Source organism: Schistocerca serialis, chromosome 4 (assembly GCF_023864345.2).
Source record: "Schistocerca serialis cubense isolate TAMUIC-IGC-003099 chromosome 4, iqSchSeri2.2, whole genome shotgun sequence".
Lineage (NCBI taxonomy): Eukaryota > Metazoa > Arthropoda > Insecta > Orthoptera > Acrididae > Schistocerca > Schistocerca serialis.
This window is the reverse complement of record NC_064641.1, coordinates 38,219,062-38,233,625: the sequence shown is the minus strand read 5'-3', so window position 1 is coordinate 38,233,625 and position 14,564 is coordinate 38,219,062. Positions and strand designations below refer to the sequence as shown.

At 38.7% G+C, this 14,564-nt stretch overlaps 1 protein-coding gene across 1 annotated transcript in view; it reads left to right on the top strand.

The window, feature by feature from the left end:
* Nucleotides 1–14,564, top strand: part of LOC126473829 (vacuolar protein sorting-associated protein 8 homolog) — a 201,659-nt gene that overhangs the window by 75,232 nt on the left and 111,863 nt on the right. The window contains exons 9-11 of the mRNA XM_050101150.1: nucleotides 620–733; nucleotides 831–946; nucleotides 7,061–7,229. Coding sequence (XP_049957107.1) covers nucleotides 620–733; nucleotides 831–946; nucleotides 7,061–7,229 — 399 coding nt within the window. The remainder of the gene's footprint in view (nucleotides 1–619; nucleotides 734–830; nucleotides 947–7,060; nucleotides 7,230–14,564) is intronic.

The window sequence follows — 14,564 nt, the reverse complement described above, 5'->3', positions numbered from 1 at the left end:
TTAAATTAAGACTGAAAATCAAGGAAAGTGTTTTATTACGTGAATTAAAATAGCAGTGACAAGAAATAAAGCAGTCTGGCAGTTGTTATTCGCTGAAGTATGTACAAGCTATTGTTATGATGGGTTCACCACTCCCAAAAGCATTTAAAAGCCTCTGCCAGTGTCTCCCCAGCAAGGAATACCTGTACTCCCTTCTGTTTGCATCTAGTATAAGTGAATGGTCAAATGTGACATTGTTTTTAAAAATGATTGAGTATTTTGTATCTGAGGCAGAACACAGAAACCAACCAGGAATTTGTGGTAAATTTGGAAAATCGCATAAAGGTTGCATTGAGGCTGGTCATTGCACTGGTCGTCATTTTTAATCTGTGAAATGAATTCAATCTGGGGCTGGCAGGCCTTCCTGTGTCCCAGAATTGGGTTCTTTAACCCACTTGTATATGAGGGCAGGTGTCTCCGAAACACTATCATTTTAAATGTGTGACATGATACCAATGTTTGATAGGTAAACTGCAAAGTTAATTGAAAACCTGGCCTTCCTTCACTTACATCAGGATTAAATTGTTACATGCAGCATTGGGTTTCTATGCAAAATTGTGACATTTTCATTCTTTCCTAGGATCGGTACCTGGAAGCACTTTCACTCGGAATGGACTTCTACCATGAAAGAGGGAAGGCAGTCATAGGATTGAAAGGCCCTAAAACCAAAAGAAAAGAAATAATTTGGCAGAAGGTACTAATACATGCTGTTGTGTATGACCCTGATAATTTTTGAAAATTTTGTGATATAAACAATCAGTTTGTTAAACATAATTTGTACTATGTTTCAGGTGCTGGAGATACTGAACATTTACATAGATGAAACACTAATTCATGGTGGCAGTACTGATATCTATCAAGAGTCCATACCTGCATGTGTGGAATACTGTGTGTCATTGGATGTAATGTGAGTGGTGGTCTTAGTTTAGGTATCAGACTGAATTTTGCCGTAAAGCACAACGGATAATGTTGCTATGTTCCTAAGTAACTTCTGTTTGTGACTTTGTGTCAGATTTCAGAACTTATATAATTTTCTGCAAGTTTTTTTTTGTTGTTTTGTGGCTTGTTAAAGAAGTTTCTAGTTTGGTAATACAAATTTTTGTTTGATCTCACAATGTCTTCTGAGGTGCATTATTATTCTAATGTTGTGAATGCTGTGTGTGAAATGAAAGCAGAGTGTTTCTTTGATAGCTGCTGTTGGCTGAATTTGGCTGTCTAGGTAGTTGTGAATGTGAGAAGTTATACATACACCATGAGAGAGAGAGAGAGAGAGAGAGAGAGAGAGAGAGGAAGCAGTATTAGCAACAGTCTGAATGGTTCAATGTGCCATGCATCAATCACCTACACGCGAGAAGTTGCTTTTCCTCATTTTTGGCTGATATCTCCATCCTGGAATTTCCACATGGGTCACAATATTGGTAATGATCATATCTCCAGTTTTACTTGCTAGACACTGGCCACATCTCACTTATAACACAATGCTCAAAATGTTCATTTCTTAGAAGAAAAACTTTAACTGACACAAAAAGCTAGTTTCCTTCCAGCACTAAACATTTACATGAAGAATACTATACATTTTTCCATACTTGGTGAGCAAGTATCAGTTTATGATCCCCAAGGGTCAGGCATAAGTCTTCTGGTGAAATTAGGCTTACTGTCGAGCTGTAATGTCACACTATCCTTGGTGGGGAGAGAAGGCTTTCTGTTTAGATGTGAGTATTTGATATCAACATTTTTTCTTCCTCTCTCCCTGAAGATGTATAAAGACTTGTATAGAGTTGCTCCCGTTAGGCAAAGAGATATGCTGATGGTGATACCTTCAGTTGTTGCTCAAATAATGAGTGTACTGGACACATTGTGTTCCCTTTTTTTACACCACATATTTTGATTAATTTGTATTCAGTCCCCACATCTGTGTTTGACCTCCACATTTTTCAAATTTTTTTAGAGATTGTGTGGGGAAGGTCACTCATTACCCACCATGCTATCTTGTCAGTGCGGTGGGTTGTCAGGTACTTGTACAGCAGTAGCCTCCTGATCACACTGGGATCATACCATCGATGTCTGAGCTGTCGAACCGTCACCTCCCTGTGCATGCTGCGAAGTAGGTGCCTGTTCATGTGTGAGCACTGGGACTCCAGACACTGGCTACCATGCCCTGGGGCCTTTGCTTTGGCTGGTTAGCAGTTGTGTGGAAACTTCTTGTTTGGAGTAAGCAGAATTGTGGCAGATATTTGACATCATGATATGACCAAAGTTGCCAGCCAGTGGCCACAAGAGCCCAGCAGTCTTTTCAGACAGACCACAATTCACTGTCGATACGTATGACCTTAAGAGCTTTCTTTACCTCCTTGGCTTCCCTGTGGAAGAAAAACAACACCAGATGACATCTGGACAGTTATTTCCCTCTGTTACTGGTTTGCACCCAAACAGGTGATGGATCCTATCTCTCTACTTAACCAATGTTTTTTGTGGAGAATATAAAAACGTATGTGGCTATCCCTCTTCTGTTAACGAATTACAAAGTGGTTCCATCTTAATTAAAATGACAAATCCTGCTACCCATCCCAGTGTATTACTCTCTTATAAACAATTTGGTGATGTACCTGTTACCATTACACTCCACAAGAACCTCAGTATGGTACAGGGATTAATTTTTCATTGGCACCTAACACTGCAGATGGACTAAGAACTATGTGAACACTTGGAGGAGCGAGAGATCCACTTTGTACATCGTGTATGTCAAGGGCCATCATGCAATAAGACAGACACCAGTGAATTCATCCTCACTTTTGAGGAACATTTTCTTCCAGAAAAGGTCAAAATTATGTGTTACCACTGTGATGAGAAGCCATATTCTCTACCCCAGATGTGGTGTTCTACATGCCATCTTTTGGGCAAATGTCTTCCTAGCATACATATGATGTGGTTGGCAGAGATTGTGGCTAGCCACTTCACAGAAACCATATGCACTACCACCTGTCTACGTCAATTGCAGGAATGGACAAACTCTCTGATCCCCGAAGTATGCTACTACTCAAGGGATACAAAATCCACTGTTCACCTCTCATATTTTGGAGCTCAGAAAAACTGTGATTGTTTGTACCCAGTCTCAGTGATATCGATCTTTCCCACTACTGTGGCCAGGTCATCAGCAGGAACTGATGTATTTACTGTGACACCAATACCCAGTAGTTTTGAAAATAAATTTGACAATGGACGCTCCCCCCTTCTCATGATTAATGTGGTGCCATCTTCAGGAACCACTCTATCTCGGGAACCTTTTCCCTAAAAATCAACGTATCAGAGACCTGACTCTAGCCATTGATTGAAGGAGCCACAGACTGAGAGCCCCAGGGCTGCCCACTCTTTGTTTTGTTCCTACACTCCCAATAGATAAACCCTCATGTAAATATCAACTGCCAAATGTGAAAGAGGAGGAGGAGGAAGAGGAGAAGAAGAAATCTCAGGAGAAAGTTACTCCTGTCACACTGGAGGTGCCATTCCCCCCATGGCATTGGATTCCAAACCATGTTCATTGATGATGTTTACCCTCCACCAATAGTGACTCAGAGACCTTGACACATGACCTGCTCTCCAGGTTACTTCATGTCTAACCAGGACACCCTCAACATGATGATCCAATAGAACTGCAGTGGATAATATTGCTACATGCTAAACAACAGGAGCTACTAATTTCTTCTTGTTCGCCCATATGTGTTGTTCTCCAAGAAACATTCTTCACTGATGACCATTCACCAACTCCTCAAATTTACCATGCCTTCTGTCAAAACCAACTGACCCTGAGAGAGCATCTGGAGGGGTCTGTAAATTAGTTCGCACAGGTGTTATCATTGAGTAGATAGCAAGTGTATAGGAAGCAATAGCAGTGCAAGAGCAAATGATCCCCTTTTGTAATGTTTATTTAGCTCACCTTCAGATAATCCCCTTAATCCAACAACTCCCCTCTTCCCCACTTTTCCTCTGGCGGATTTCAATGCCCCTGCCTCTCGCTCCCCTCCCCACCCCTCCTCCCCACTCCATTTCCATGAGGGAGTACCACCTTGTCTAGTAGGGACCTTCTGATTGACCAGCTTCTTTCTGGTCTTGATCTGTCTCTCCTCAATCGCAGTATTCCTAACCACTTCAGCACCACCCACGGCATCATTTCAGCTATTGATCTTGACCAAAGACATAGCAGCAGCTCTTCAGGATTGTCGAAGGGCTCTGCAATGTTTCGAGCAACATCTTCACTGACAACCCTCCGAACTTTCAGCAGCTGTGAACTAAGGCTCAATACCTTATTAAAAATATGCATACAGACTGGTTGAAAGTATGGTAACCTGAGGATTATGCTGTGTTCTCAAATCATGGAGCCTTTTGGCCTCTTATGAGTGTGGTTTCTAGGAGGGACAGTCCACAGCCATCCATATGGTTAGGTTGGAGACAGCAATGTTTTGGGGGTTTTCTAAACATCAACACATCATTGGAGACCCTTTGTACCAACATAAGGTGTTAGAGAGTTTGTCACCATCACATTTTACTAACCCTACACAGCTGTGGCTTTTGAGGCTCCCTACACATTTTTATTTGTTGGGGTTTATCCCACTGATTGTTTAACATTAGAGTTGCTAATCATTCAGCTCCTCACAAATCCAAGAAATGGCGTCTTTCAGGTCTCTGTGCTGGGGTGTTACACTCTTCATCAGCATCAGTGGGCTAGTGACCCCTATCAGACCGTGGATTACCCCTGCATCTGTGACAATGTTTGATACAGCTCCCTACCTGTAGCCTTTGCCAAACTTCAGCTCCAAGGTGTCATCTGAAGCCTTCACTTGGCCCTTTTCCTTCTTCCATTCCAATGGTACTAACTGTTACTCACTTACATAATCATCACCTGGCAATTTCCAAATCATACAACTTATAAAATTCTTTTTACAGCAAGGGACATTGAACCCCTGACACCCGCCCTTGGGCAGGATCACAAGTTGGACTGCCTCTGGAGGACCTCTGTTCTAGAATATGCTCCCAGCATTTTCCCACACATTCTGCCCTGGTTAGTACCCAGACCACAAATAAGACTCATCTATTTCAAGGTTCTAAAATCTCTCACCCCTATCGCCTTTCCATGTCTGTTCCTGTCAGTTCTTCAGGAGTATCTAGGTCTAGGTGTTACAATCATATATACTAATGACTTTAAAACCACTGGTAAGACAGGATATGGGTTAATATCTCCTGCCAGTCAATAACAACATTTTTTGCCAGCAGTGTGTAGTGTATTTTACAGTAAAGCTGATAGTGGTCAGCAGAGCCTTACATTTCATTAAACAGACCACCTTGGCTTTATTTTGATTTGTAATGACTCAGTGAGCAGTCTCCTCTTGTCACCCTCAATATTGGCAATTCGTGACCTGCCTGAACTTAGTCGCACTGCCTGCTCAGTTTTCCTTCTCTGGATCCCAAGTCATCTTAATATCCCAGGGAATGAACTGGCCAGACATTTGATTAGGGATGTGATTAATCGTCCAACATTCACTTTGACAATTTCATGTGTAGATTTGCAAGTGCAGATAAGATCACTCCTCACTCAATAAATGGAACATGTGGTGTGTCACTGACACCTCTGACAAACTCTGCAGTGGCAGAGATTACTGCTGCATGACACTTCTTCTTCCATTGTTGCCTCTGTATCGATCCTACCAGATTAATGCATTGTTTTATTTTATGTAACAAGTCCATCTTACATTGTGGTTTGCAGAACTGTATAGACAGTGGCTCACATCTTTGTAGAATGACATCTGCTTTTACCGCTGCCTGCTAAGCCTGGCATATTGGATTCTTTGCCCGAATATTGGCAGATGACTCGTGGACAGTGTAACTGGTTCTCCATTTTCTCAGTGAAAGTGATTTTTATTCTTAAGTATGACATTTTAAACTACTTTCATGGTGGGGGCAGGGTGGGTGGGAGTGTGGCATCTCGCACTGCATGCTTAGTCTGTGGACTCTCGACCCTTTTTCTTTTGCCAGCTTCCTTGGTCATCCTTCTTTTACACTGTTTTAATTGCTCTTAGAGGCAGTTAGCCCCCTTTTTTCTGCCGCGCCCCATTTTACATTTTAGGGTTATCATTCCAGTGAATATTGGGTGCTGTTCTCTCTCTTTAACATGCTGTCTAAAATTGATTTTGGGTGGGATTGTGGAAATCATGGCCCCCATTGCATGCAGATCCCTGGCTGACACCCATGTAGCCACACCCATCTACAGACTTGACTTTTTTTCTCTCGCCTTTTTATTATTATCAGTCCAGCTGATGTTCATTATGTTTTCAGCCTTTTCACATTTACCGTTATGAATATCGCAGCTAAAAGGTGTTCTTTACTCTGTAATTGATTTTGCCCTTATCCAGGTTGGGAGGGGGTTGGATGAGCTAAGATTTCTCTTGCTTTAGCTGAGTCCTATGAGACTCCTCATCTGCTCTGAGCTGTTTAGGGTGGCCTGACCAGTATACTTTTCCTTAACCTTAAATTATTTCTCAGCTTTGGCACCAATATTGCTTTCAGTGCCTTGATATTTCCACTGTTGTATACTTCCATAATTTTATCAAATTTCTGCCACTCGTCAGTAACTCCAAATGAAATACCACTTGAACAAGGGACTGATGACCTCACCTGTAATCCCTTAAACCTCAACCAACCAATACCATATGTGGACTAGATTGGCCGCTTTCACAAAGGTAACAAAATGAATAATCTTAATTGTTTTGCAATATATAATTGCACATGACTAAAAAATGATTTTGCTGTTTGTGACATGACTGATATGACTGTTCTCAGTGCTGCTGACTATAAGAGGACCAGTTCCAGAAAACGTGTGCTGTAATAATTTTGTGTTCTCTTCCTAAAAATCATGCTGCCACCACTCAACAGATATTTATATATTACTTCCTTAAAAGTTCAAAATAGCCATACAGAGAATAATAGAAAGTTATTTTGCCCTACAGTTGGTTGTTTACTTCTATGGCAGGGACTTGCTGTTTGGAAAGTTGTGGGATGCCTGCAGTAATGACGAAGTAATGAAGGCCGTCTATTTGGAAAGTCTTGAACCATGGTTGCTGAATGATCGATTGCGTCATGTGCCACCCATCATAAGCCAGCAATTTGTTTCTCATTATGAGAATCTGGGCAATCTACAGGTTAGTTTCTAATCATTGAAGTTTTTTGAATGTTGATAGAGCTATAAACTTCATTGTGTTTCAGCTAAGACCTTTTTATGTCATCTAATGTGTAGTGCATGCACTGCACATTAGGGTGACTTATATGACAGAAAGCTTAACCCAACCCAGACTAAATCTGTGTACTTGATGAAGAAGAAGAAGAAGAAGAAGAAGAAGAAGAAGAGGAAGGAAGGAAGAAAGAAAGAAAGAAAGAAAGAAAGAAAAGGCCAGCCTGAATGTGGTTCATATTGTCCACCCACTTTCTTTTCCAATTTTAAGGGGACAGGGTTGCAGGCAATAGAGCAGAGATGTTCCATCTGAGCATAGAGAGTGCATGGATGTGGAACAAGTCATTTTACGTGTAAATAAATTAGTTTGCAAATATGTGGGTGTGTGCTGACATTTTTTAATTATTATTGTTTTTTATTATTAAATATACAGATGTGTATTAGTAGTTCCTATCTACTGCCTTTACACTTTATGATAACAGAAATTCTTCTAAGGACTAGGAGAAGATACCAAGGAGAAACTTTTTAAATTTGTTTTTAAATTTTACTTTGCCATTTGTCAGACATTTTTTAACAGGGCAAGTAATCAGAAATTTTGGTTTCAGTGTTGTGAACCTCTTTTCGTGCTAAAGTCAACCTTAATTTGAAATAATAAATGTCATTTTTCTTCTTGTATTGTAATTATGCAAGTCATTGTTACTTTGAACTGCAGTGGATTATTTAGAACAAACTTCGTTAGGGAATAAATATACTGTGAAGCAGTAGTCAAAATGGCTAACGCCTTAAACAGATGCGTGGGGATTGTGAGTGAGCACTGCATATTATTCTTAAGTTATTTCTTGAGCAATGTAGGCTGCTCCTTAAGGATGAGTTACACCAGAACATTATTCCTTATGACATTATTGAATGAAGATGTGCAAAATATGTCAACTTACTGATTTCTCTGTACCCAAGATCTGCTAAGTGCAAAAGTGACTGAACTAACTTGTTTTAGAGTTCCAAAATGTGCTTTCTCCGGTTTAAATATTCATCAATGTGGACACTTAAAAATTTTGAAGTTTACACCCAATTTATCATTTCCTCACCATGTGTTACACTTACCAATAATGAAGGTCCTTTACATTTACAAAACTGAATATGTTGTCTCCTTTTTTCGATTGAGAGTGACTTCACGCCGAAAACCAGTCAGTGATATATTTAAGAACGTTGTTTACCATTTCTTTTGTTGCTGTAGGTATGCTTGAATTGATTACAATACTACTGTCCTCTGCAAAAAGAGCTAATTCTGCTCATTGTGTATTAAATTGAAAATTATTTACATATATGAGAACAATAGCAGACTTAAGATTGACTCTTGAGAACTGCAACTTGATTTTTTCCCCAGTGAGAAGAATTTCATGTGGTTACGTTGGTTGAATTACTAAGTAAAACTTCCTTTATCATTTTGGTTTCATATAACACTATCCAACTCTTCTTAAATCCAACTGTTATTTAGTCAGTATATTATAGTTTTTCGGGTGGAATACTATTGTAGAATACATCACCTACTCAAAAAATTTGGAGTGAAACAGATTGGTCATTACTGGCATGTCACCTTTTTTGAATGATTTCTTGAAGCCTTCAGCTGCCATTTTCTTTATTTCCTGTATGATTGTACAATTTCGACCTTAGGCCATTTTCAAGTACCTAAAAGTTTCATACAGTAGATACATTAGTGACACTTGTGATCTTTATATAGGAGCAAGTCATACCTGTAGATATACTAGGCGCGTTGTAACTTAACTTCATGGATGGTTTTCTGTGGTAACAGATTATGTCGTATACGTCGTTGCTCCTATGACATACGTTATGCTCGTAAATTAGTTTGAAGTATTCACACTATTTTAGAAGCACACTACTTTCGAGCAGTTGTTTCAATGCTCTGATATATAACATACTTAACACTAGGAAGATTATAATTATTCTACAGAATTTTGCTATGTAACCTGCATATGCTTTTGTTCTCAGTTATATTTAATTACCGTTCATCATTGGTGTAAATATGACTGTCTGTAGTTTCTTTGAAATAACTTGTAAATATTTGTTCTGTTATTGTAGGAGCACGTAATTTTTGAATAGTTGGTACAAAGATCTTATATATCACATTTATCACATTATTCTAATGAAATAGTACTGAGGACCACGAGAGTGTAGTAAAAACTGCTTTATGGTTATCATTACAGTCATATTTATTAATGAGTGTAGTGATAATTTTACATTCTCTGCTTCTGTAACACTTCGCCCTAGAACTGGTAGAAAGTTGTCTAGGAATTTCCCATTTCGCAGGTCTTTTTGCTCATTTAAAACTTTGACTAACTGATCTTCTAGATGTATGTAGATTTCAATTTCTTCCATTACATCCATGATTTTTCCTTTCTGTAGCTTAAGTAATATTTGAAGTGATCCATCTATATTTGGTGTTTTGTGGTTGGTGTCTTTTAAATGTGCAGCACATGTGGATGGTATATTGTCGTTTATTGTCGTGTGTTCTTTAAATCATGTACTAATATATATATAATGTATGAAACGTCCTTTTTAGATACTTGAAAATGGCCTAACTGAAATTGTACAATCATACAGGAAATAAAGAAAATGGCAACTTGAAGGCTTCAAGCAATCATTCAAAACCTTCATCACAGCTGCGGACGCTATCACATCGAGTATCTTTGAGGGGCTTAACAATGGCATATTTCAAACTCAGTGGGGAAATACCTTGAAGTGATGAATGGGTATTTTATGGGAACAAGTCATTAGTAGTGTGTTGGAAACACCATCAAATCCAGATCATCTTTTATTTTTGAGAGCATATATAATACATCCTTATGATAGACTTTTATGTGAGTTGCTTTTTCAACATATTGCTGTGATTTTTCTCTTAAACTGTTAAAATGTCCCTATATTTTCTGCTACACCCAAGAAATGATTCTTAAACATACTTGCTACCTGTGACTGCTTATTTGTAGCCCTTGTACTTATATCAGTAGTGATCAGTACTTAAATCAGTAGCCCACGCCTACCACAGTAGTACAAATTTGTATGCCAACTAGCCTGCGTATGATGCAGACATTGAAGAAATGTACGATGAGAGAAACGAAATCATTCAGATAGTGAGGGGAGACGAAAATTTAATAGTCATGGGTGACTGGAATTTAATAGTAGGAAAAGGAAGAGAAGGAAAAGTAGTAGGTGGATATGGAATGGGGATAAGGAATGAAAGAGGAAGCCGCTTGGTAGGATTTTGCAAAGAGCATACCTTAATCATAGCCAACACTTGGTTTATGAATTGTGGAAGAAGGTTGTATATGTGGAAGAGGCCTAGACACACTGGAATATTTCAGATAGATTATATAATGGTAAGATAGAGATTTAGGAACCAGTTTTTAAATTGTAAGACATTTCCAGGGGCAGATGTGGACTTTGACCACAATTTATCGGTTGTGAACTGTAGATTAAAACTGAATAAACTGCAAAAAGGTAGGAATTTAAGAAGATGGGACTGGGACAAACTGAAAGAACTAAAGGTAGAGTGTTTCAGAGAGAGCATTAGGGAACGATTGACAAGAAAGGGTGAAAGAAATACAATAGAAGAAGAATGGGTAGCTTTGACAGATGAAATAGTGAAGGCAGCAGAGGATCAAGTAGGTAAAAAGATGAGGGCTGGTAGAAATCCTTAGGTAACAGTAGAGATATTGAATTTAATTGATGCAAGGAGAAGATACGAAAATGCAGTAAATTAACCAGGCAAAAAGGAATACAAATGTCTCAAAAATGAGATGGACGGGAAGGGAAAAATGGCTAAGCAGGGATGGCTAGAGGACAAATGTAACGATGTACAGGCATATATCACCAGAAAAATGAACCACTTGTATGAATATCAAGAGCTCAGATGGAAAACCAATTCTAAGCAAAGAAGGGAAAGCAGAAAGGTGGAAGGACTACATAGAGGTTCTATACAAGGGTGCTGTACTAGAGGGCAATATTATGGAAATGGAAGAATATGTAGATGAAGAGGAAATGGGAGATACAAAACTGTGTGACAAGTTTGACAGAGCACTGAAAGACCTGAGTTGAAAGAAGGTCCCAGGAGTGGATAATGTTCCATTAGAACTACTGATAGCCTTGGGAGAGCCAGCCCTGACAAAACTCTACCAAGCAAGATGTATGAGACAGGCAAAATAACCTCAGACTTAAAGAAGAATATAATAATTCCAATTCCAAAGGAAGCAGGGGTTGACAGACGTGAAAATTACCGAATTATCAGTTTAATAAGTCATGGCTGCAAAATACTAACACGAATTATTTATAGACAAATGGAAAATCTGGTAGAAGTCGGCCTTGGGGAATATCAGTTTGGATTCCATAGAAATGTTGGAACGTGTGAGACACTACTGACCCTATGACGTATCTTACAAGATAGGTTAAGGAAAGGCAAACCTACATTTCTAGCATTTGTAGACTTAGAGAAAGCTTTTGACAATGTTGACAGGAACACTCGCTTTCAAATTCTGAATGTGGTGGGGGTAAAATAAAGGGAATGAAAGGGAATTTACAGTTTGTACAGAAACCAGATGGAAGTTATGAGAGTCGAGGGGCATGAAAAGGAAGCAGCAGCTGGAAAGGGAGTGGGACAGGGCTGTAGCCTATCCCTGATGTTATTCAGTCTGTATATCTAGCAAGCAGTAAAAGAAACAAAAAAAATTTGGAGTAGAAATAAAAGTGCATGGAGAAGAAATGAAAACTTTGAGGTTTGCCGATGACATTGCAATTCCGTCAGAGACAGCAAAGGACCTGTAAGAGCATTTGAATGGAATGGACAGTGTCTTGAAAGGAGGATATAAGATGAACATCAACAAAAGCAAAATGAGGATAATAGAATGTAGTTGAATTAAATCAGGTGATGCCGAGGTAATTAGATTAGGAAATGAGACACTTAAAGTAGTAGATGAATTTTGCTATTTGGGAAGCAAAATAACTGATGGTGGTGGAAGTAGAGAGGATATAAAATGTTTAGTGGCAATGGCAAGGAAAGTTTTTCTGAAGAAGAGAAAGTTGTTAGCATTGAGTATAGATTTAAGTGTCAGGAAGGCTTTTTTGAAAGTGTCTGTATGGAGTGTAGTCATGTATGGAAGTGAAACAAGGACGATAAATAGTTTAAACAAGAAGAGATGAGAAACTTTCAAAAAGTGGTACTACAGAAAATATGCTGAAGATTAGATGGATAGATCACGTAACTAATGAGGTGGTACTGAATATAATTGGGGAGAAGAGGAATTTGTGGCACAACTTGACTAGAAGAAGGTATCAGTTGGTAGGACATGTTCTAAGGCATCAAGGGATCACCAATTTAGTATTTTAGGGCAGCATGGAGGGTAAAAATTATAGAGGGAGACCAAGAGGTGAGTACACTAAGCAGATTCAGACAGATGAAGGTTGCAGTAGGTAATTTAAGATGAAGCAGCTTGCACAGGATAGGGTAGCGTGGAGATCTGCACCAAACTGATTTCTGGACTGAAGACAACAACGACAATAGCTACTTAGATACCCTGAAGCATAGATGGATGCTCCTTCCCACGCCCCTCTGCACGCACTACTCGGCAGAAATGCTGTGAATGCCACATTGTCGTGGTTTGCAGCAGTTGGAAGGGCATGCATCACAAGTTATGCTTATGCAACCAGGCAGACATGAGTGCAGCTGATGTTATTGCACATACAGTAGCTTACTTACTTACCATCACTCATCATAGCAAAACTACTGATAAACAAGTGCAGCCATGGGTAATGGCTAGTCTTTTACACTTAACATATTAACTATTCTTTTGTCAGTTTTATGCAAGACAACATAGCAATAAATGAGAAACACCATATTTATCTTGTAGAAAGTGTTTCCCAAACTGTGTTCTGCCAAACACTGGTGTTCTGCGGGAAGTGTGTAAGTGCTATGCAAAAGAACTATTAATAACATGGAACAATGGGAAATCCAGGATGGAATGTAAGAATACTATGAGAAGGGAAGTTGCTACTCACCCTATAGCGGAGATGCTGAGTTGCAGATAGGCACAATAAAAAGTTTGTGAGTCTTTCTGTTGTGCCTGTCTGCAATTCAGCATGTCCACTATATGGTGAGTAGCAACTTTGCTCCTCATAATGTTGTTAGTAACATAGCATATTTGTATTTATTTTTTCTCTACATTTGGTGATACTCATTCATTGAAAATTTTATTATGATTTGTGTGTTGTGAGTTATGATTTAAAATTATGCAATCACTGAATAAAACAAATTATCTCATTTTTAAAAAATTTTGTTAACTTTCAAAAACAAGATGTTCCATTAAAGTACCAGGATTCTCAAAGTCCCATCAGAGGAAAAGTTTGGGAAACCCTGCTGTAAAACTTAAACCACATTTTGCTTTTTATTTATTTTGTATTTAACTTAATCATGTATGCATGTGGTGCTCAGGTAGGCACAGGATCTCTATCTTTCCAGAGCTCTGTAAATTTTTGATACAGGCAAAAAGTTGTTCTGTATTATTACTGTACTCTCTATCACTCACATGTAATAAGGTACCCTTACTTTTCTGTGTATTCTTAAGCACTTTTGTGGGCGTTTTCTGTTATTTTAACTTGAGTCATAAGAGTGCCTACATCCTGATTCTAACCTAAAAATGTACACAGCGTCCCTTGTGTTGATATGATAAATGTTAAGACATAGACTGCCAACTGTGGGTTACTGGGTTACTTCATAGCAGACAATGTGGCTGCTGGAACCAATAATGTATTAACTTGAACAAATTGAGTTTCTTGATAAACATACATACAAAAGCATGTGATCTAGATTTTGAGTGTCAGAAACAGTTATAATAAATTGTCTGCCCATAGGGTTATACAGGGTGTCCTACAATTATGTAGGCATTACAGGTCCATACACTGTGTCCATCAATAATATGAATTTATATTATATAAATAGCTACTCCCCACATTGAGGAGACACTGAACTGCAGTCAGGAAGATTTAAAAGTAGACTGTTAGATTTAGGGAAAAATTAAATGTCTGCTTTTAAATGTGCCTGTCTGCTGTGCAGTGCCTCCTAATTCATATTATTTCAACCTGGTTTTTCCACTGTATGAAATACTGAGTATTTCTAAATCAGGAACCAGTAGCCAGAAAGGTATAGTTCAGGCAATACAAGGTCTTGAATGAGCAATGCTTATAAAGCATGTATCTGTAAAATGCTTATGTTTGTCCATTGATGTTGGTGGTATTTTTTCCC